This window comes from Bufo bufo, chromosome 1, assembly GCF_905171765.1.
Source record: "Bufo bufo chromosome 1, aBufBuf1.1, whole genome shotgun sequence".
Lineage (NCBI taxonomy): Eukaryota > Metazoa > Chordata > Amphibia > Anura > Bufonidae > Bufo > Bufo bufo.
The window spans coordinates 141217643-141242965 of NC_053389.1; the positions used below are offsets into that span (position 1 = coordinate 141217643).

The following is a 25323-nucleotide window of genomic DNA, read 5'->3' on the forward strand; positions in this document are numbered from 1 at the left end:
ACCCCTATTGCAGTCCAATAGGAGTTAATAGGACACTACTATCAATGGGACACTACTACCATTTCACTACCAAAAATGAAATTCTTAAAATATGTGATGCTCAAGAGAAGATATTCATGAAGCTTTATTTTTCAGTTAATTTTACCTTTCGGATGTCTGTATTCAGCCCTTAGCAACCCTATTTCTCTTTCCCTTTATTTCAGCATCTTCCTAAGATGGCCTCTGCTGCACTTCCTGTGATGTTGTTTGCCAAGTCCTTGAGCCCATTCTGTATTTCCCTCATCTCCCATAACCCATTGCTCTCCTTACATGAACTAGCAGGACCAATCAGAATGCAGATAACCTCCCCACTACCCCAGAGCAGTGTGTATCCTCCCAAATGCAGCTAACCAGAGACAGAAAAGTCCAATCAGAATGCAGATAACCTTCCCCACTACCCCAGAGCAATGTATATCCTCCAACATACAGCTAACCAGAGACAGACAAGACCAATCAGAATGCAGATAAATTCCCCCACTACCCCAGAGCAGTGTGTATCCTCTCACATACAGCTAACCAGAGACAAGCCCTGCAATTACATGAAATCAGTAAGCATTTGTTTTAGCCTCTTTATAGTCACATTAAAAGTTTTTTTAGGAACCATTTTGGGTTATATAGTGTATTAAATACCAATATTTTTTTTTGGAGGGGGGGGGGGGGAGATAAAAAAATGCAATTTTAACATTATTTTGTGGAATTTTTTTTTACAGTGTTCACTGTGTGGTAAAAATAACGTAATTTTATTATGTGGGTCACTACACTGATGATAATGTAATATTTCTATATATTTTTTTACTATCTTTCTCTACTCCTGTCAGCTCTGCCATTGCTCTCTCATTGTCCTCCACACTACAGGGGGGGGGGGGCTCCTTTATCTACTCATATCTCTGGTTTGGTACCAGCCAGAGATAGTTATTTTTTTTGTATTGTTTGAAAACTGACATTCCAAGCTTTCAGACAATACCTAAATGACAGCAATATGTTCAGTACAGGGGAAGATATCACTGATAGAAATCAGGATGCAGTGAATGCAGCTGAAAGTGAAAGTAAAAGCAGGTTTTACCCGTGATTATTCCCGACTCAATTTCTAACAGTGATTTCTCCTCTGTTGCTTGGACTTTAGCTGTCATTCTGGTCTTGTATGAAAGCCTGAAATCTCAGCTTTCAGGAGATAGCAGCATCTAAAGCAGCCCTCCCCCCTCCACTTTCTGCCCAATCCCAGGCACTCAGGGCTGTGCTCCTCCTCCCAGTGCTCTCCCGTCTCTTGTTTATATCAGAGAGGAGATGGCATGCACATTACAATGCTGTGGGAAGAGGCCTGCTCAATGTGAAAGTGACACGCATTTTTGGGTGTTATTATGAGGTGAAACTGAAAAAGATAAAATTATAAAGCACAAAAGCATTAATACAGCAGGGTGTACTATACCATTAGGGCTAGTATTGAGCGAGCATGCTTGGCCAAACTGCTGTTCGGCTCGAGCATCGTTATGCTCGGCACATAGCAGTGCTCGGCGGAATACTGCGGGTGCTCGAGTACAAATTAATACAATCAAAGTTAATGGGAGACCTGAGCATCAAACCAGGCACCCCCTGCTCTGAAGAAGAGAGGGTGTCTGGTTCACAAAAAAAGGTTAGAAATTGATGGAAACCCTATCAAAATTGGTTGGAAAGAGCATTAAGAGGATGGCTGGATGCGTCTTGGACTCCTATTATCTATGACATACAATAGACAACCACACAAAGGCTATATGCCAAAAGCCAGGTATGTGAAAGCCAACAATCTATCCATGAGACAGATAACAGTCAGCATACCTTACAATGGCAGCCTTGCACACTATGAGACATTCCAAACCAGCTCTCATCTGACTGAGAGCCAGTAAGACTCAAAGTTGCTTCACATCTGTTGATTGGGTGGACCTGCGCACCTAGATCAATATCATTAGGGTGACAAAAAAAAATCTGATTGTCCTAACATAATATTCAATAACCTTTCTATACAGTTTTGTCATGTAAAAACAAATTTCATAAACATGGGCATATGGGAAAGACATGCAAATGAGCAGAATCTACCTTGTTTTTCAGCTGAAAAACCATTTGCATGGAAAATTTGCGATCTACACTACTCATGAACAGCGCCATCTATTGGATTCATAGTCTTGTCATAAGACTATAAAGCCAATAGATGGCGCTGTTCATGAGTCATGAACAGCGCCATCTATTTGTTTCATAGTCTTATGACAAGACTATTAGACTATGAGTCTTATGACAAGACTATTAGTCTTGTCATAAGACTATGAAACCAATAGATGGCACTGTTTATCTTGCTGTGGCGCTAGTAAGTGGGGCACTCTGTACAACAGAGTCTACACATCGTGTAGCACTCAGCCTTTTGCATGAAAATTTCACGATAAAAATTAGCGATTAGAATATTTGCGATCTACACTACTCATTAACAGCGCCATCTATTGGATTCATAGTCTTGTCATAAGACTATGAAACCGATAGATGGTGCTGTTCATGAGTCATTACAAGCAAGGCAATAGTCCTCAGATACACCCTAGCAAGCTTATATTACCGCAGATAAAGTGCTAGAAGATGTGTGAATATTAAGCAGCAATCCGATATACACCTCAGTATTAGCAAAGGCTATTATAGGCTGAGTGCTACACAGTGTGTGGACTCTGTTGAGCCCCACTTACCTAGAACCCCAACAAGATGAACAGCGTCATCTATTGGTTTCATAGTCTTATGACAAGACAAATAATCTTGTCATAAAAATATGAAACCAATAGATGGCGCTGTTCATGACTCCTGAACAGCGCCATCTATTGGCTTCATAGTCTTATGACAAGACTATGAATTCAATAGATGCACTGTTCATGAGTAGTGTAGATTGCAAATTTTCCATGCAAATGGTTTTTCACCTGAAAAACAAGACATCTCAAATAGTAATTTATGTACTATGCGGTTCTCACCCGATCACAGTCAGCAATAAAAGCTGCAAAAATCTGCTAAACTAGGCTAATGAACGTGACTGCAGCATTCTGGCCCACAGGTGGAGGCAATCAGGGTTGTAGTGGAGATTGAGAGTGGTAGCAGTGGTAATGAGGGTGGTCATAGTTCTTATAGTGGCTAATACCTCTCTCCAGTGCTCTCCCCAGGCCGCGTGTGCAGTGTTGAGTGGGGTGCAACACTTCTTTCCCTCAGCACATAACTTGAACTTTGGGGACCTCCTGCCTTGTTGTGGCTGGAGTACCCTTGATGTTAGGTGAATGGGTACTGAAGATAATGGGTGTTATAGTGCAATCACAAGCAGTAGACATATTTTTAAATTATTTTACAAAGTAGTAGTTCTCCCCTGTATAGGGAATAGTCAGTATGTTGGACTCATTTTAGTCTCTCTCTAAATACCATGCAATCTTCCCAAATGACCAAAGCTGTCCCAACTGAGGGGTGCAGTCCTAAAATGGATGGCCATTGTCCATCTTAAAATTGTGATGGGAACCAGAAGCAGTTAACGCTAACCACATGCAGTAAATTGAAAAGCCGTAAGTGTGTTACTTTTACGGTCTTTAATGTTTATGTAGCATCCTTTAATGATCATCAACCTTCTGCAAGTATTCAGTTCTTTTTTCCCTCAGAGGTTGTCTCTCATAGTTACCTCTCTGGCAGCTTTTCCTGTCAGGGTATCTCCCTGGAAATGAGTACTTTCTAGGCCTACTTGGCAGCGGCACACACCAAACAGGTCTTCCCTCTAGCCTTACTTGCTAGGAACTCCCTACAACTCTACCAGGGGGAAATAGGGCCAGTCCCCTATTACCAAGGCTGCCAGTACAACTATTTTCTTTCATACATAGCCTTTCTGGATCACCAGATGCATAGATAAACTGTAAACCTGAGTATCAACCCTTTACTAGTCACTGCATTACCCACTTGGAAACTGCTTACAGTGTTAGGTGCCAGATGCTTGAAGAATCACAGGATGGCATCTATTTTTATAATATATTTGATGGCACATCACTTAGAGGTGTGAATGCAGGAGATGGTTCCCAAGCCAGAGTAAATATAATAAAGATTCCCGCACTCCACTGGATTGCTTTTAGTGCTGTATTCTTTATCAAGTGGACATCCAGTCATAAGCTGAACATTTTCGCCTTAAAGGGATTGTCCGGGTTCAGAGCTGAACCCGGACATACCCTTATTTTCACCCAGACATTACTCCTGAGGCTAGCATCGGAGCATCTCATGCTCTGATGTGCTCCCTTGCCCTGTGCTAGATCGTGCAGGGCACGAGCTCTTTTGTTTATCATAACACACTGCCGGGCGGAAGCTTCCGCCCGGCAGTGTGTTCAGTGACGTCACCGGCTCCGATGGGCGGGCTTTAGAGCTGCCCTAGCCGTTTTACTGGCTAGGGCTGCGCTAAAGCCCGCCCATTAGTGACGGGCTTCCTGGCAGCCCCATGGAGAGCCCGGTTCGTCACCGGAACTCCTAAAAATGCCTTTGCCCTGCGCGATTTAGCGCAGGGCAAAGGAAAGCATCGGAGCATGAACTGCTCCGATACTCAAGTCAGGGGGGCTGCATGGGTGAGAATGGGGATATGTCCGGGTTCAGCTCTGAACCCGGACAACCCCTTTAAGCCTTTATCAGTAGTGGCTGTAGTGGGCTACCAGAAAGCAAAAAAGCAACAGGCCTGGCTGCTGCTTGGATATATACTAATTGCACTTTCCATGCATATGCCTGTTTGAAAGACCCATCTAAAGGACGTAAGGGTTAAATAAAAAAATCCTGCAAGATTTATTTTCACATTCCTTTTTCAGATAGTAAAGAAGTTCACTACAATTATAAAAAGTTGGGTGCCTTCCCAACTATTCTATTTACCTGTGCTAACAATAGATCATTTACACTGCTCTCAACCTTCCATGTCCAGAGGTTAATTACCATTAGGATATTAATGACTTGACTGCAATGTCTTTGTTGGTCATAACCAATTATTTTTCTCTCCTTTTAATCACAAAGGAAGCGGTGTGTGACATGGTGCTGGCCTTCAGAGCAGATGCAGGTTATGTTGTCCAGGAGATCCGCTCTTTGAAGCCAGAGGCTCAGTTACAGGTGGTGAATTGGCTACATGAGCACAGCCGTACGGGTCTGACCCAGCTACTTAATGCCAATAAGAGCCTGCAAAGTGACCCCGTATTTAAGGACCTGGAGATAATCGCAGAATCGCTTTGTAAAATTGACAAAATGCAAGGAAAAATTCATCTACTGTGCACAGATATCCTTATTGCAAAAGGTAGGATGAGAAAATAATTGTACTATTATATGTCTTTTATTTTTTATTTTTTGAGGGACCTAAATGTATAGTACTAACTAAGGGACCTTTCTTCATCATATTTTCCCCCATGGGGTATATTATTGATGTTCTTAAAGTATAAATGTTATTTAATTTTTTATGTTAAATCATTTTTGTAATATAATTTATTAGGGCAATTTAGGTATTTTTTATTAGAAGGCAGTATGTGAGTCAACACTATAATGAGTCTTTCTTTAGCATCTTCTGTACGCTGAAGATGGCTATGTGTAACCTACAGAGGTAGGCTTCTCAGCCTGCCACTTCTCTCCCTAACTCTGCCCTTGCCTCCCTGCATGTATCTCACCATGTTTCTGGCCTGTCACTGACAATCTTTCTTGCTGCCAGTGTTAATCATTGTTAATGGCAGTGCTGCCAGTGTTAATGGCAGCTCTGCTCATTTCTTTCTTATTTGGACTTCTTGCAGAAAGGGGAGAAGTGGCTTCAGCAGTCAGTGCTGAAAGTAAGTATACAGAAACATTCCCATCCTCAATGATATGTTGGATTATAACAAGTCAACAAAGAATATATGGATTATGGTGAGGGCCACATGCTTACTTTTTGCACTTTGAAATAACCGAACATAGTACACTGACAATAATTGTAGTAATTGTACTACAGTATGTTCCTGTATACTTATTGTCAGCACTGATTGCTGCAGCCCCATTCTCATCTCTCTTCCCTGTGCTCACTAACTAAAAGAGAATTGCACGGAAAATAGAAATGATCAGAGCTGCCAGTGATCAGCACTGGCAGCAAGTCAGATAGGCAGGGACAGGTCAGACATGTTAGGGCACTTGTACGGAGGCAGTGGATTGGGTTGGGGAAGCAGAAGCTAGGGTAGGATGAGAAGCCTGGCTCTGTATGTTTCACACAGCCATCTTCAATGTATTTGCTGAAGATGGGCTCTCCTTTGCAATATTCAGTTATAGTGTTGCTAAGTAGACACTTTACATTCTGTTTTCTAATAAAATGCTGACATTTTTCTAATAAAGTATATTAAAAAAAGTATTAAAATCACTGCTCCTATATAATATTTAAAAAAATGAAATAACAGTTACACTTTAAATGTTAGACTCAAAGCTGACAAATAGAGTTGGGTTAATCCATAGGACGGCGTCACCACCAGGCAGAACTAGGCAGATACCAGTGCTCACCAGGCTTGAAGACCCCTAGCAAGTAAAAGGAGGGGTAAACAGGGGGCCCACTGTGACTTTGTCAAGTGTTCACATACACCTGTAACCGACCAGTGAAATCTATGACAATCAACCAAGTTTTCCATAGTTATTATAAGGGGGTTTCTAGTCACTAGTGGATTATGTTTAGAAAGTTCCTTGCTAGATCCATGGAGCTGGTCCTTTAAGAGGGCCCATGACTTTAATAATTGATAAAATTGGACAAAAATACATTCATGTCCTTTTTATATAGTCAGACTGTTTGCCCTTTTTGTCTAAAAAGTGGTGGTCACATTTTGCAGCCGAAAATCGCAAAAGCAGTGACCTACCCCCTTTTTACGCCGTGAACAAAAGTTTTTTTTAATGGCCATTATGAAAGCAAGATCAGGTGGTAGGGGGACAGGACACAATGGGCCAGCATATTTACCATCATTTAAAAATATGGCATAAAGCTGAAATCCACACCAGCGTCAAGCTTCACATTTCAATGTCAGGCAGTTTAAAATTGGAGATGCACCAAAATGATTAAGAGGCAAGGCCTCTTAATTAATTTGGTGCATCTGAAATAAGCAAGTCTATTTGCTGAGACTGATGTACAAAAATCCAGAATGGTAAATCAGGGCCACTGCGTCTTGAATGAGTGAAGTTGTCCCAGTGGGTATCCACTGACCCAAGGTCCTTGAGCTTAAAGTATTGCACAGATACTACGCTATTGGAAATGTGGGAAAAGATGTAAAGAGGAACAAAAGATATAAATGAGACTTAGAAAAAGAACACACAGACTACAGACCATAAACTTAATACCTCATGAGTCATTCACCACATCAGATGACTAGACTTTTACAACAGGACTTAGCCACGAGACACTATGCATAAGTATATGACGTTACAAGTAACATGTCCTTGGAGACTAGTGTATCAAAGTCATACATTTTAAGTCATATTTACAGAGTAATAATGTTTAGTATGTCTTTAAAGAGCTAAAAAGTTTCTCTTTCATTAATTATATTGATGGTGCATTGATTTAAATGGACACCATGCAAACATTCACGTCTCCAGCAGCATCCTGGCAATCAGATCATTGGTGGACCATTCATATACATAAATATTGTTCAAACTGCAAATCCTTAAAACATTTTATAATTTAAGACTCTCTTTTTCTACTTTGTGTTTCAATTTCTTACTATTTACAGGATCTCTGCATGATGTCAGCTCCCTCAGAAATGGTAGAATCAATGTAGCATTCAGGAACAAAAGCTTTAGAAGAAATAGGTGACAATATAGTTATAATCACATTTATTTCCTTTCCCTCCTATCTTAGAAAGATATGAAGACGCTTTCACACACCTTAAGATGTCTTTCAACAACAGCGCCATTGATGAATCTGGTAAAGCCAGGTATGGACTCCTCCATGTCAAGTGCCGTAACATTCTGGCAGCAGCTCAGGAACTATCTACCTTAGCTGGTAAAAACAGCAATGAGCTGGAAATTCTTGTGAAGTTTTTGGATAAAAGAGAACGACAAAGCCTCTCACAGGTAACATCACAATGTGTAAACTTGTGTTTCATTTATATATTAATGTAGATGTGTGTATAATCAGGGGCAGACTGGGAATCTGAAATGGCCCCCAGAAGGCGTATGCAACACAAGTAGGTGAGGTCAGCAAAACTATAGTGCAGCATAAAGAATACCACCCAAGCAGAACAAAATACCACAGAGCAGCACAAAATACCACCCCAGCAGCTACCCTTTTGTGGTGGCCATCAAAAGCTGCCATGTTCTGTTCTCCTCCAATTATCTCTAAGATATGGAGCAGCGGGCTTAGGAGGTGAGATGCAGGCCCAGCACCAAGCTAGCCCTACCTTCAGCATGCTACCTTAAATTCCCCTCGTAATGCCCCTATTGTGCCCCAGTAGTATGCTCCCTTAGTGGCTAAGGAACAAGACAAAAAATAGCTTGCTGTCTCTGTTGCAGCCATCAGCCTCTTTCAGGCTGCGGCCTTAGATGCCTGTGTCTCCATGGCATTTGTATTCTCCCATGCATCCTGCATTATTCAACTCTATCTCCATTCAGGACAGCGATACAATCAATTTCATGAGGGCACCTGCACGAGGTAAATAAGTACCTGATGCTCCCAGCTTTAATTAACGCCAAGAGCATCAGATGATTATGCACACAGGCAGCAGCAGTGAGAAGAGCTCAGTTGGACCTCCTCAGCATCATCCCACTGGGAAGTTTTCCTCTAGGGTCTATGGGCAGCCTGCCACTGTGTATAATACATTGTTTGTACTAAGTTTTTTAAAGATCGTGCAAAACAATAATAAAAGGATGCTCACCACAGTTCCTTCTTCTAATGCAATGTGCTCTCTCCATGGCTCAAAAGGTTCCTGCAACAGCAGACCAACTGTCAGAAATCCAGTTTCACAAAGCCAAATCTGGAGCCTTTATTAAAATAATTCAACTTTTATTTCATCTTATGAATAAAATTAGGGGTACAATAAAGGCTGCAGATTTGGCTTTCTGAAACTGTTTTTTAAAGACAACTTTGTAAGTAGCCTCAGGTTCAGAAAACCCTACCGTTTGTGTAAGCAATTCCCATGCAGACCTATGGACTGGGCCAGTGCAGCTGTTGCTTTATGGCTGCAAACAAACCCTGTGTAGTCTATTCTTTTTTTTGCTAACCTACCTCAGAACAATGTAGAGGCATCTCTGCTCAGAACATGTCTAGGTTTTTCATACACAGCATGTTATATATCCTTGAGGAGAGATCTGATCTGCCATTTCTACTAGAAATTCCAGCTTGCAAAGGCATTTCAGGATGTGGGAGGAAACACAGACTAGACCTTTGAGAGAACGCACAAAACACTGATTGAGCTCTGAACTTGCAGCTCCACAAGTAAACATCTCAGGAAAAGTATTACAGAAATTAGCTAGAACAGCAATTTTAAAGATTTGAAGCAGACCAGATTATTAATTATTAAAACCTACAACCACCTTATATTATCCAAGTTGTCCCCAGATTAAAACGCAACACAAATCCCAACCAAAATAAAGATCAATGGGACTATGACTATAAAATGTATAATAATCTTTATTAGTCAAAATATATATTTTTTTATACAATAATAAGGAGAAAGAGGTACGATGGAAAGTGATCCAGAAAAAATATACATGGGATACATAGATCAGATACAGCACTTATGTCACAGATGTAATAATGGGAAGCAAACCCCAAACTCTTATATCTAGCTACATAGTAAAGCCAAAAAGATACCATAGAGTCCTAATAGTTGTACTCCACCAGTGGGGGCAAAAAAATACTCACCCCAAAATAAGTTTGTTGACCAAGCTGGATAATTCAGGACAGGCTATCCATCAGGGCAACAACAAATAGAAGCCCAAGGTAGTAGATTAGACTAAAACTATAAGGCTGAGTACATATAGGAACTTAAAGATACCAAGAGCTAGGTGCATAGATATTGCACAACGTTATAAATGCTCCACTTGGCTACTAGCTGAATATATAGTGCTGAATACATACAAAATCCAGTTAGACCTAAAGCTAAATACATATAAAGGCTTTATAATACCTGAAGCTGAGTACATAAATATTGCACAGAGCTGCAGATACTATACTATACTAGACTTCTAGCTAGATATATATTTACTGAATACATACAAAGTCCTAGGTGCTATGTTTCACCAGAGCAGTAGTGCTGGTGCCGTGCTGAGCACATATAAATAATAATATATAGTAATCAAATCAATAATTGCACACAGCACACAAAAGATAACAAACTACTCAGGGGAACAGTCCATATGCAGCTATAGCAACCTACCCACAGACATGATGTTCAATATACCCCACGCACAAACACCTCGACAAGTGTTTCGCCCCTCAGGCTTCGTCAGGAGGTGAGTATACAATTAAAAAGGGGGTATACAGTATAAAGGGAAAGGAGGCGAGCACTAGATGAATAATTAGAGAAATTACCTGAACAACATCATGTGTAGCGCTGCTCCATCATGACAGAGCAGCGCTACACATGATGTTGTCCAGGTGATTTCTCTAATTATTCATCTAGTGCCCGCTGACCCTTTATATACCCCCTTTTTAATTTTATACTCACCTCCTGATGAAGCCTGAGGGGCGAAACACGTGTCGAGGTGTTTGTGCTTAGGGTGATACTTCAGCATATTGCACATCCTGTCTGTGGGTAGGTTGCTATAGCTGCATATGGACTGTTCCCCTGAGTAGTTTGTTATCTTTTTGTATGTACATTAGTGATGGACAAACATCTGCCGGGGCGGTTCGCGTTTGCGCGAACGCGATCAAATGTTTGCAAATTCGCGGCAGGTCCCATTCATTTTAATGTCAGGCGAACCTGAAAAACCTTCAGCTCATATTTGCAGACAAGAAATAATTACTAGAAGTGCACAAATAGTCCCACAACATGGACAGTGACATATCAGATGTATTATTCGAAGTTGCGTTCTCCATTCAATTTTGTTTTCAATGCGGAGTATCGGCAATATAATTTTCGCGTACGCGCAAGCGCAAATGCACTATGCAGTACCCAAATGCACTATAAAGAAAGTACACTGCTCAAAAAAATAAAGGGATCACAAAAATAACACATCCTAGATCTGAATTAATTTAATATTCTTCTGAAATACTTTGTTTTTTACATAGTTGAATGTTCTGACAACAAAATCACACAAAAATAAAAAAAATGGAAATCAAATTTTTCAACCCATCGAGGTCTGGATTTGGAGTCACACTCAAAATTAAAGTGGAAAAACACACAACAGGCTGATCCAACTTTGATGTAATGTCCATAAAACAAGTCAAAATGAGGCTCAGTAGTGTGTGTGGCCTCCACATGCCTGTATGATGACCTCCCTACAACGCCTGTGTATGCTCCTGATGAGGTGGCAGACGGTCTCCTGAGGGATCTCCTCCCAGACCTGGACTAAAGCATCTGCCAACTCCTGGACAGTCTGTGGTGCAACGTGACGTTGGTGGATAGAGCGAGACATGATGTCCCAGATGTGCTCAATTGGATTCAGGTCTGGGGAACGGGCGGGCCAGTCCATAGCATCAATGCCTTCGTCTTGCAGGAACTGCTGACACACTTCAGCCACATGAGGTCTAGCATTGTCTTGCATTAGGAGGAACCCAGGGCCAACCGCACCAGCATATGGTCTCACAAGGGGTCTGAGGATCTCATCTCGGTACCTAATGGCAGTCAGGCTACCTCTGGCGAGCACATGGAGGGCTGTGCGGCCCTCCAAAGAAATGCCACCCCACACCATTACTGACCCAATGCCAAACCTGTCATGCTGGAGGATGTTGCAGGCAGCGGAACGTTCTCCACGGCGTCTCCAGACTCTGTCACGTCTGTCACATGTGCTCAGTGTGAACCTGCTTTCATCTGTGAAGAGCACAGGGCGCCAGTGGCGAATTTGCCAATCTTGGTGTTCTCTGGCAAATGCCAAACGTCCTGCACGGTGTTGGGTTGTAAGCACAACCCCCACCTGTGGACGTGGGGCCCTCATATCACCCTCATGGAGTCTGTTTCTGACCGTTTGAGCAGACACATGCACATTTGTGGCCTGCTGGAGGTCATTTTGCAGGGCTCTGGCAGTGCTCCTCCTGTTCCTCCTTGCACAAAGGCGGAGGTAGCGGTCCTGCTGCTGGGTTGTTGCCCTCCTATGGCCTCCCCCACGTCTCCTGATGTACTGGCCTGTCTCCTGGTAGCGCCTCCATGCTCTGGACACTACGCTGACAGACACAGCAAACCTTCTTGCCACAGCTCGCATTGATGTGCCATCCTGGATAAGCTGCACTACCTGAGCCACTTGTGTGGGTTGTAGACTCCGTCTCATGCTACCACTAGAGTGAAAGCACTGCCAGCATTCAAAAGTGACCAAAACATCAGCCAGGAAGCATAGGAACTGAGAAGTGGTCTGTGGTCACCACCTGCAGAACCACTCCTTTATTGGGGGTGTCTTGCTAATTGCCTATAATTTCCACCTGTTGTCTATCCCATTTGCACAACAGCATGTGAAATTGATTGTCACTCAGTGTTGCTTCCTAAGTGGACAGTTTGATTTCACAGAAGTGTGATTGACTTGGAGTTACATTGTGTTGTTTAAGTGTTCCCTTTATTTTTTTGAGCAGTGTATATTGGTATATAACACCCCGCTTCAATCTTTTTTTTTTGGGGGACAACTGGTATATCACACCAGTAGAAATTATTTGTTCCAATAACGCTTGTCCCTCTATATACCTGCAGTATCGCAGCAGAACCGCACACAACTGCCGCACAATACAAATGCACTATAATATACTTTCTAACATAGAAAGTATATTATAACATTGTACAAGGAAGGCAATCCATTAGAATATACATAAAGATAAAACGCAACCTTTAATAATGTTACTATGAGGGTCCATTCACACGTCCGTAAGTGTTTTGCGGATCCGCAAAACACGGACACCTGCAATGTGCATTCCGCAATTTGTGGACCGCACATCGCCAGCACTATAATAGAAAATGCCTAATCTTGTCTGCAATTGCGGACAAGAATAGGAAATGTTCTATTTTTTTGCGGAAACGGAAGCACAGATGCGGAAGTGCGGATCCGCAGATGCGAACAGCACATTCAGGCCCCATTGAAAATGACTGGGTCTGCACCCGTTCCGCAAAATTGAGGAATGGATGCGGACCCATTTTGCAGACGTGTGAATGGAAAAGATATCCCTCAAAATGAAAATAAATTAAATTATTAAAGTTAACCAAAAAGCATAGATGTGGTAGGCAATAACAAGTGCTCGGCGGCACCAAATCAGAAACCATATGTCCTACCACCATCCCTGGACTAGATGATGATGTGGTATTGAAGGACAGGGTGGGCAAAGAACTGTCCCTGATATTGCCCTACAGGGGGGTGCTATTCTGGCCCTGATAGCCTAACCACAGACCACCCGCCCTGATAAGAGAGACCCCGTCTGGAACCTTACTCTATATAAAATTTGCCCTAGTAAGACCCTAGCCCCTAGGCCCCTGACTTCCAGGTGATCACTATATAGATCTATGTGTTTTTGACTCATTATAAAAGTATATTATAAGTATTTCGCACCCCTCTGTGTATCACCCATATCGATAGCACACCTATACTAGTGCTTAAAATGACTTTTGTGGCTCTATTAGCTAGCGTTTGGTGTCCCTAACAGCCTGTTCCTGCTCCACACAGCAACCTCTCCCTACACTGGCAAAACACTGAATGTAAAATGGCGGCCAGATCAGGTTTATTTATAAGGTAGGGGGTATGTCCATGTGCTGAAATGTCTCAATTGGCTGTCCTGTACCACCTGATGGATGTGTCATGGATCAAAGTTCTTCACAATGTAAAAGAATATGGCGGGCGCGAATTTCTCCATATGTTCGCATGTTCGGCGAATTGCGAACATGCAAAGTTCGCCGCAAAACGACCGCTGGGCGAACCGCAAGGCCATCTCTAATGTACATATGTGTGCTGTGTGCAATTATTGATTTGATTACTATATGTTATTATTTATATGTACTCAGCACGGCACCAGCACTACTGCTCCGGTCAAAACATAGCACCTAGGACTTTTTATGTATTCAGTAAATATATATCTAGCTAGAAGTCTAGTATAGTATAGTATCTGCAGCTCTGTGCAATATTTAGGTACTCAGCTTCAGGTATTATAAAGCCTTTATATGTATTCATCTTTAGGGCTAACTGGATTTTGTATGTATTCAGCACTATATATTCAGCTAGTAGCCAAGTGGAGCATTTATAACTTTGTGCAATATCTATGTACCTAGCCCTATCATTAAGTTCCTATATGTACTCAGCCTTATAGTTTTAGTCTAATCTACTACCTTGGGCTTCTATTTGTTGTTGCCCTGGTCGAGAGCCTGAATTATCCAGCTTGGTCAACAACCTTTTTTTGGGGCGTGTATTTTTTTGCCCCCACTGGTGGAGTACAACTATTAGGACTCTATAGTATCTTTTTGGCTTTACTATGTAGCTAGATATAAGAGTTTGGGGTTTGCTTCCCATTATTACATCTGTGACATAAGTGCTGTATCTGATCTTTGTATCCCATGTACTGTATATTTTTTCTGGATCACTTTCCATCGTACCTCTTTCTCCTTATTATTGTATTTAAATTATATATTTTGACTAATAAAGATGATTATACATGTTATAGTCATAGTCCCATTGATCTTTCTTTTGGTTCAGATTATTAATTACAATGCATTCGGAAAGTCATAATTTTTTAATATTTTATGTTGCACCCTTGTGCTAAAATAAAAAAAATAAAAAATAAATAAAAAATAAAGTTTTCCCTTAATATTCTGCACTCAATATCCAATAATAAGAAAGTAAAAAACGTTTTAGAATTTTATAGAAAATTTATTAACCCCAAAATCATTCAGTTTTTGCGTTTTTGTTTTTCACTCCCTGCCTTTCCAGAGCCATAACTTTTCCATTCACATAGACGTATGAGATCTTGTTTTTTGAGAGGCAAGTTATACTTTATAATGGCACCAATTAATATTGCATATGATACAGTGGGAAGCTGGAAATAAATTCCAGATTTGGTGGAATTGGAGAAAGAAAAACACATTTGCTCTATAGTTTCATGGGTTTTGTTTTTACTGCATTCCCTATGTGATAAATTCAACCTGTTACCTTATTTCTCTGTTTCAATACAGCCATATGACATGTACTGTATATAGTTTTTCTTGAGTTTTAATACTGAAAAAAAAATGTTAAACTTTAAAAAAAAATTATCTTCATCGCTATATTCTTACCTCAATAACTTTTTTAATTACATCTACCAAGCTATGTGAGAGCTTTTTTTTTTTTTGCAGGGCGACCTGTAGTTTTTATTGGTATTATTTTGGAGTCTATATGACTTTTTGTTTTGTTTTTATCTTTTACTTTATTTCACTTTTTTTTAAGTCCCCTAAAGGGACTTAAATGTGTGATGCTCGGATCGCTTCTCCCATAGACTGCAATGAATTACCACTGTACCCTATGGGAGTTCCATTTTGTTCTTATGGAGCCGTGCCTTTGGCATATGAACTATTGCTGTGGTAGCCCCAGATCCTTCAGAGGGACCGAGGCTACCACAACAAAGAAACAGCTCCCATAGTCACCACACATTATTCCCACTCACAGACATTAGCTCCAGGTGTCTGAAACTCTTGAGCAGAGCGGGCACCATCTTTAAAGAGAAAACATGTGCCATACATATATGGTGCATATCGTCAAGGGATTAAAAAACAAAAACTTAAATGCAAGGAAATAATTATTTAGACCCTCCGGGAGCCTCCCATTTCTCTTGTCCATCTTTGAGATGTTTCTACACCTTGATTGGAGTCCATCTGTGGTCAATTAAGTTGACATTATTTAGAATGACATACAATCAGGTCCATAAATATTGGGACATTGACACAATTCTAAAAATTTTGGCTCTATACACCACCACAATGGATTTGAAAAGAAACAAACAAGATGTGCTTTAACTGCAGACTGTCAGCTTTAATTTGAGGGTATTTACATCCAAATCAGGTGAATGGTGTAGGAATTACAACAGTTTGTATATGTGCCTCCCACTTGTTAAGGAACCAAAAGTAATGGGACAGAATAATAATCATAAATCAAACTTTCACTTTTTAATACTTGGTTGCAAATATTTATGGACCTGACTGTAACCCTGTCTCACAGCTGACATGTATATCAAAGCAAAAACCAAGCCATGAGGATGCAAGAACTGTGTGTGTAGAGCTCAGAGACAGGATTATGTGGAGGCACAAATCTCGAGAAGGGTGCGAAAAATGTTTGCTGCACTGAGAGTTCCCAGGAGCACGGTAGCCTCCATAATCCTTAAATGGAAGAAGTTTGGAACAACCAGAGCTCTTCCTAGAGCTGACTGCACCACCAAATTAAGTAATCAGGGGAGAAGGGCCTTGGTAAGAGAGGTGATCAAGAACGCAATCGTCATTCTGGCTGAACTTCAAAGATCCTGTGTGCAGATGGGAGAAGCCTCCATAATTGCATCCATCAATGCAACATGCTACCAATTTGGGCTTTATGGCAAAATGGCCAGAAAGAAGCCTCTCTTTAGTAAAAGTCATATGAAAGCCCACCTTGGGTTTGTAAATAAGATTTTCTGCTCTGATGAAACCAGGCAATGCTGATCACCTGCCCAATACCATCCCTAGTGTGAAGCATGGTAGAATCAGCATCATGCTGTGCAGGTGTTTTCCAGCAGCTGATACAGGGAGACTAGTCAGAGTTGAGGTAAAGTTATATGGAGTAAAGAAATATTCTTAATGAAAACCTGATCCAAAGTGCTCTGGAGCTCAGACTGGCTGAAGGTCCACCTTCCAGGCAATGACCTTGAGTACACAGCAAAGACAACACAGGAGTGGTTTAGGGACAGGTTAGTAAATGTCCTGGAGTGGCCCAGCCAGAGGCCTGACTTGAACCCAATTGAACATCTCTGTAGAGACCTGAAAATAGCTGTCCACTGATGGTCGCCTTCAAAACTGTATGCATATGAGAGAATCTGCAGAGACCCACTCCCAGTGATACGCTATGAGATACAGAGACCCAGAGCAGAGGCTCTGTGCGTGGTCTCAGCTCACCAGGCTGAGAGACCCAGGGACACTGTGACAGCCCGAAGTTTGGGGAACGCCGGGATTCAAGGGTAACAAGGCCGGAGTCGGGAGGACTGTTGGGCCACACTTCGCCATACAGCATCGGTATCCAGCACCAGCAAAGGCAAGGAGAGACCTGAATTGGTGAACCTGTACTCCAACTCTCGTGAGAACTGCATGCAGAGTGAGACAGAGAGGCAGTGAAGGCAATTGCAAGAAAGTTTTTCACCGGAACACAGGTACAAACCCACCCTGAGAATATACACCGGAGCGCACACCAGCCAGTGTGAAGACAACACATCAACAGATGGGGTGAGTGCTCAGTGAGTAATCGATTATCCGCATAATACCATTATAGTGCGGCAACATAATCATTTGTGCCCCCTTCGGATGCGATTTTGGTGGATGCAACGTTATATCCAAACGTAAAGGTTGCCACCAATACAAGTAACAACCCACCCGAAAATATATTAAAATATATTTATTTGAATGCACACTAGCTAGTGTGAAGATCCCTTACCAACAGGTTAGGCGGGTGTCTGGTAGCAACCACTGACTCGCCATATACCAACTGACTATTGCTACTTGCGATTTTTTTGGCAAATCTTTTCGAGATTTTTCGGATGTAATGCTACATCAAAGGATACAGGTGCCGGCCATTCAACATTGATATCAGTTGAAAAGGACATTATCTGTTGTAACGGGAATTTAAATTTGCACCTTATTCCCAGCCAGTTTTACAGTGTGTTTGTTTTATTCTATTTTAGTAATTTTAGAGTGTATTTTATTCCATTTTATTGACCTATACCCTATATTAAATATTGTGCCTGCTCCACGGTGGTTGAGTGCTTACCTATCCATTTAAATTTGTTTAGTGTATATGTGGGAAGTATCCGGTGGTACTGTGTACCCTGTTATAGACCCACATCAGTTCAGGTAGGTACTTGGGCCACCGAGCCTTTTGGCTGTCTTCCAGAGTCCACAGCATCTGGAGCAAGGTGCGGTTGAACCGCTCGCACGCCCCGTTTCCCTGGGGGTGATACGGGGTGGTGCGGGAACATTCGATCCCAGTTGGTACAACTCATTCATTAGAGAACTCATTCATTAGAGTACCCTGAAAACATGCCCCCTGGTCCAAATGTATCCTCCGTGGACACCCGAATAAAGTGTTTGCAGACCGCTTCAGTGGCCAACTCTGTCGTCTGGTCTTTGGTGTGTAAAGCCACTGCATACTTTGTGAAATGATCTGTCATGACTAAACAGTATGAGTGTCCCGAGGTAGAGTACCCAATTTGTACGTAATTAATCATAAGGAGCTCTAGGGGTGCTGAGGTCCGGATGGCCTGGTACTCTTACTCTGCCTGCAGGGCCGACACTTAAGACATGCCTTGGCCACCATGTCTGCCAAATCTGGACAGTATACCAGCCGCTGGAGCCACTTAAATGTTTTATCTCTCCCAAAATAGGCACCCTTCTCATGGGCTTCCCGGGCAGCCTCCGGTCCCAATGAAATGGGGATGACAATCTGTTGCCGGTACTGCAACTCTGATTGCAAGTATGTGGTCTGACACAGGAGGCCCTGGGTAACAGTCAGCTTATCCCACTGCCTCAACAACTTTTGGCCCTCTGAAGTCAGACGGGCCTGCTCTTCTGGCGAGGCCAGTTCTTGGTCTGGACCCAATTTTTCACTTTCCACAGGTCCGGGCAGCCATTCTGGACCCACTGCCAATCAGCCAACGTCTTTCCATGCACCATTGGCATCCTGGACGCCACCCCTCTTGAATGTGCCACGTCCTGGAACATGGGTAATCGACCAAGGTCAGGAGTTTATGTCCTCTAGCTCCTCATCGGCACACTGAGCCGACAACCCCACAGGGACTCGGGAGAGTGCGTTGTTCTCCCTACCTGACTGGTACTTGATGCTGTATTGGTACTTAGAAAGGCGAGCCAACCACCTCTGCTCAAGTGCACGAGCTTGGCATTCTCCAGATGTGCTAACGGGTTGTTATCCGTCATCCTGGTCACCTCTGCACCTGTCAGGTACTCAGCGAACCTTTCGGTCATGGACCACACCAGTGCCAGTAGTTCCAATTTAAAGGAGCTATAGTTGTCAGGGTTGCGCTCTGACTCCCTCAGAGACCAGCTACCATAGGCAATGACTCTCTCATCTCCATCATGGACTTGGGATAACACGGCCTCCAGACCATGTAGACCATGTTCCGTCAGTGTACAGCATGAATGGGGTGTCGAACCGCGCATAAGTCAGAATCGGGGCACTGGTCAGCGTCTCCTTCACTGCTTCAAAGGCCTCTTGTTGCCAGGGTCCCCACTTGATGGGATGATTTTTTGGGCCCCCCACAGTGCCCCTTAATAACTCGTTTAATGGGCCCACCAAATTAGCAAATTTGGGTATAAACCTCCTGTAGTAGCCGGCCAGTCCCAGCAAGGAAGATGTCTTACATTTAGAATCAGCAATCCAGCGCAGGGGCTTATTAAGACCAGCATCTAAAATGCTGATCTTAATAAATGTTCCCCTTGCTTTTTATTCTCTTGGTACATTGCCACAACATAACGAAATGTGAAAAAAATATGATAAGGTCTGAAGACTTTCCGAATGCCTTGTATAAGCCCATCTTAAAATATTATATAAAACATAATAAATATGGTACAAAATAAACTGACGTATACGCATACTCCATCCAGACATGAAGCAGTTAACCATCAACACTAACAAGCACATAATAAACTAAGTACTGTCAGACATGATCCATTGTTTGATAACATACCTCCCATTACTGACATCAGGACGTGTATATCAGGATTTATCCTGGAACATAATTTTATTATAGTTATTATAACACGATTCCTTGTTTACTGACATTTTGGCTGGAGTCACCACGTGCTGCCTCTCCAGGACTCATAAATCAAGCAACAAATATTTTATTGTAAGGCTAAATAAAATTATCCGGAATGAATTTCTAGTTTATAGCAGAAATCTGGTGCCTGATGTAGTAAAAGTGTTTGATAACTTCCCATTAATCAATATTTGTACAATTTTTGGAATTTCTTCCTATGATTCCAGTGGAAACATTCCTCTGATTTATTAAACTCAGTTAAACTCTTTAAGTGGTGGGAAATAACAATACTACTTGCATATAGCAGTAGCTTGACTTGACCAGGCAGAATACAAAGGCAAGAATCAAGTTGATGGTTCAGGGTTCGCTGTTAAGGTTAGTGAGTTGGGCCTCATGAGTTAGGCTGGAATACATTCAGCGACCCCCTGAGGAGCCAATTTAGAAGATAGGAGTGTTAGTGGCCCTGATGAAGTGCTGTGTCATGGTGTACTCTCTCAGACCATTGCTCCCTGGGGATCGGTGCGTGGAAATATACAGTAGTACTGAAGAATGAGGCCAGCGTTGAACTTAACAAAGTCTCTTTCACCAAGTGCAACATAGAACATGAAATACACACAGTAGCAGCAGGCTTTTAGAGCAATTCTTCTCTGCCACCAGCAAGGATATGCAGGCAGGTTGGTTGGTAATAATTCAGCACTTAGGTGATACTGGCCTAGTGGTTGTTTGGTGATGGGTGTCTTGGCTGTAGTCCCTCACCTTACAGCAGCCTCTATAGAGGACAATTTGGGCATTTCTCCCTGAAGAGTCTGTAACAGGAGTGGGAACTCTGCAACTTGCTTCCTCCCCTGTCTGTCTCTGGACAGGAACTCCCCCACTTGGTAGGGACCAGGACCAGCCCACTCCTCCCAATAAACAATTTGTAGTACCCCCAGGTCTGGGGTGCTACATACACATACTCCAATATATATACTGTATATGCTTGGCTCAGGCTAGCATGCATTAAGTGCAGTGGGTTACGGTTACATCAGTAGGGATTTGTAGGTTTCAAGAAGAGAAACTGGATCATAGACCAGCATCTAAGTGAAAGTAAAACTTTTCTTAGTCTATAATACTAAAAGCAGGCACGAGTGGTAACAGCATAGGTGAAAGGCAAAAGAATACTCCACTTGTGCATTTTTGACCAAGCAACCCTTAGCTTATAGCCCTATTACACTGCCCAGTATTTGGGCAGGACAAGCACAAATGGATGATAAATGAATGCAGTTGTTTGCACCAGTTTAGTACACAGACTGATGCAAACTGAAGGTGGGAGGAATGATTGCAACTGCACGTCTATTCATAATCACCAACACATCCACGAATGAGCGTTTGCTCATTTACTGGCTAATCAGCTGCACATTATATGGGCCAATTATCAGGAAAAAGCTTTCCTATGAATGCTCATTCACAATAATTATCCTGAATATTTTTCGGTCTAATAGAATATTTTTCGGTCTAATAGTGTCTTAAAGGGGTTATCCCATATTTAATGTAAAAATGAAAATCAGACATCATATATCACACAACAACCTCTTTCTAACAAAGCTAGAACCAGCTCTGTACCTCACATGGATCCAGAGATCTCCCCATTCATTGCTCTGCTAGATTTATATCAAGCTGACAGCTCAAGGGGAGTGTCTTATCTGCTGCTGCTCAGGGGGTGTGTCCATGCTCTCCCTACCACAGCTCAGGAGGCAGTTGAAGGATGAAACTGAGCATGTGCGGCCATCTCAGTGAGCAGGGCAAAGAAATAAGAAGAAAACAAACAGCAGGTGGCGCTATACAGATACATTTTATTGAATAACTCAGGGGCTATAAAAAAAAATTAATTACATGTAATTACAAAAGTATTCGGATCCAGGTGCTGGTTTGAAAACTGTGGAATATTTTTTGTGGGACAACCTCTTTAAGGACTGCTTAGTCTTCTATCTTGTTTTTTTTTTGTGTCATGAAACAGACTTGCCAGGATGGGAAGAGTCTAAAACAAGCCTATGTACCACTCAGACAACAATGTAGTGGGGCGCCAAAAACAGGTAACTGGTTATAGGAAGAGTAGGTGTATATAGATAGAGCAGGTGTATTACAGCTCAAATGGCGGATATGCCAGCGGTCAAGTATGGAAGGTAAACCTAAAACATACCATATATATTAAAAGGCAAGGTTATAAAACTAGTTGAGTCAAAGGACTTACTTCACCGGGGAGGAGGGTGAACAGGATAAACTCAAGACACCTGTCCTCTTTACCTCCCCCACCGAGGTCGCCTGTAAGATGGATGTACACCCCGTCCTCGTACGTACCACTCAGAGACAGTCTGTTGTGCAGCAGGTAGAATTTTCTCTGGCCAGTTTTTTTGTATCTAGTGTAAATAGAGAGTGCTCCAAGAAGACTGATCAAAGAGAACCAAGCATATAGGGGGTCATGTATTAAGACTGGTGTTTTAGACACCGGTCTTAATATCCCCTATAGCTGGCAACGGATCCACCGCCACTCTGAAATGTAAGACTCCCACTTTTTAGATCTGGCGTGAGCGGGTAATAATATAGGCGTATTTCTGTCAGTAAATGACCCTCATAGTCGTCAAAACTAAGTACAGTTGGGAGGGAGATTTACTAAAGTAAATGTGCTAGAATTCTGGCTTAATTTGCACAAAAAATAGCTTACATGACTTGCACCACATTTATTAGGTTTTTAAGGTACTTTTTGCCCCTCACCAGACAAGGTGCAGGGAACATGTCTCAGATGTTTCAAAATCCTTAAAATGTTGGTGCAGAGTTTTGGCCCAGTCTGTAAGTGGTATAAAGTAAGACAAAAGTGCGTAACATGTCTAGCAACATGCATAAAATTATTATCCAGCTTGAGCCACTTTGATAAATTGGGTTCATCTTTAGACTTCTTGGATGTAATTTATTATGAGGGTAGTTTTTGAAGTACCGGTAATTTTTTGGGGTGTCTGCTGTTAACCATGTCATTTTTGTGTGCCCAGTTTAACAAATGTCACAGGTTGGTTCTTAATTTTGGTCCTAGTTGTTGTCTTTTATATTTATTATAATGATTTCCTCCGTTTTCTACGTCACCAGGAGACTCTAGCACACTTTGGAATACTGTTGCAACATTTCCATCTGTCACATGTGATATACCTGCCTAAAAATTTAACTCTGCCCACAAAACATCAGTATACAAATTAGTAAATACAAAGGGGGGCATGTATTATGTAGAAGCTCAGGCCTCTACATAAGCTTAGCGCTTCATCTGGCAGTCCGTGTGAAAGTAAATACCCCCCAAAGTTCTAGGAATGGCACAAAACACAGTAAAAATGCACAAAAGCCTTCTTAAATCTATTGCTTTACATGACCCAGAGAAAAAAAACTGCTCAAAAAATCAACCAATAATAACAGATGGAACATATGTGCAAATCCATTTAGAATTTATTAAACAATGCCCTTACGATGTTGCAACAATGATCTCATGGCCATAAAAAAGTTCCAATCCAAAGTTTAGAATCCAGACTCAAATAAGCGTGCAACAACCAACAAATAAATTATTGATAATGATGTGGCTGTATATATTCATAATGGGTATCACTAAAGCATATCAAAGCACTTATACATGGGAGCAGAGGGGAGGATAATTTTTACTTTCGTTGTATAGCTAAAATCCATATGTAGTGCCGAATCCCAGCAGAATACGGTCCAAAAACATTGGTGGTGCACTGGTGGCCATCTTCATGGAGAGTGTAGTATCTGTCCGGACATGTGGACAGTAGTTTTAATAGGTCTTTTCTTGATTGGCGGTATCTCTTCCTTGTCAGGGACATATACGTTTGATTAGGAGGTTCCTGACACGGGATGTCCCCTATCGGGGTGGCCATTCCGTTTTGATAGGTAGGGTTACCAGTCTGTAGGACAAGTGTAAGGGTGAGGTTTTTTCTCCCCTCCCTAGCCTACCCAGCCTAATTGATAAATTGCTTTGTATGGCACATTTTTGGGATAATTTTAACTAATATCAGTAAAGTGAAAAAAGTGGCCTAAACGGGTGAAAATGCTCCAAACCCAGACACTGTAGCGTGTCTATAACCGGGGGAGCAATTTCCTCCGCATGCGGTCCGGTGGATGCCGGGGCGGACCTCATGCACAACAAGGACATCTTACACAAAATGATACATTGTGCAGATGAAAAAAATATACGTACACAAATCACTGCAAAAAATGCACCAAAATTATACACAACTGACAATACTAGCTAATTCCTCAAGCCGATGTTAAAAAGCTGAGAACTTTGCCAATATCTTCCAATCAGAAACATGTCGGAGCCGCTCATGCACCACGTCACGGTGTCTTAGCACGCATGGGGTCCTACCACTCAACTGCCCGTGGTGTGTGAACAGGGTCTGAACAGTGCTAGAAACCAGCTCACAGCCAGGCTCTCACATGCCTCCACAGTGGTATCACCTGGTAGCTTCTGTGTCACATGGTCTGTTGTGGGTGCGGCTCACAGCTTTATCCTACCTCACAGTGCATTGGTGAGACCACTGTTGGGGCATGTGAGAGTCTGGCTGTGAGCTGGTTTCTAGCACTGTTCAGACCCTGTTCACACACCACGGGCAGTTGGGTGGTAGGACCCCATGCGTGCTGAGACACGGTGACGTGGTGCATGAGGGGCTCCGATATGTTCCTGATTGGAAGATATTGGCAAAGTTCTCAGCTTTTAACATAGACTTGAGGAATTAGCTAGTATTGTCAGTTGCGTATCATTTTGGTGCATTTTTTGCAGTGATTTGTGTATGTAATATCAGTAAGGCCTCATGCACACGACCGTTGTGTGCACCCGTGGCCGTTGTGCCGTTTTCCGTTTTTTTTCGCGGACCCATTGACTTTCAATGGGTCCGTGGAAAAATCGGAAAATGCACCGTTTTGCAGCCGCATCCGTGATCCGTGTTTCCTGGCCGTGAAAAAAATATGACCTGTCCTATTTTTTTCACGGCCAAGTCAATGGGTCCGTGAAAGAACACGGATGCACACAAGATTGGCATCCATGTCCGTGATCCGTGGCCGTAGGTTAGTTTTTATACAGACGGATCCGAAGATCCGTCTGCATAAAAGCTTTTTCAAAGCTGAGTTTTCACTTCGTGAAAACTCAGAACCGACAGTATATCCTAACA

The 25323-nt window shown here is 42.2% G+C and overlaps 1 protein-coding gene across 1 annotated transcript in view; it reads left to right on the top strand.

Annotated features, from left to right (window-relative positions):
- TTC34 (tetratricopeptide repeat domain 34) overlaps positions 1–25323 on the top strand; it is a 176905-nt gene that overhangs the window by 87942 nt on the left and 63640 nt on the right. The window contains exons 5-6 of the mRNA XM_040415571.1: positions 5056–5329; positions 7883–8097. Coding sequence (XP_040271505.1) covers positions 5056–5329; positions 7883–8097 — 489 coding nt within the window. The remainder of the gene's footprint in view (positions 1–5055; positions 5330–7882; positions 8098–25323) is intronic.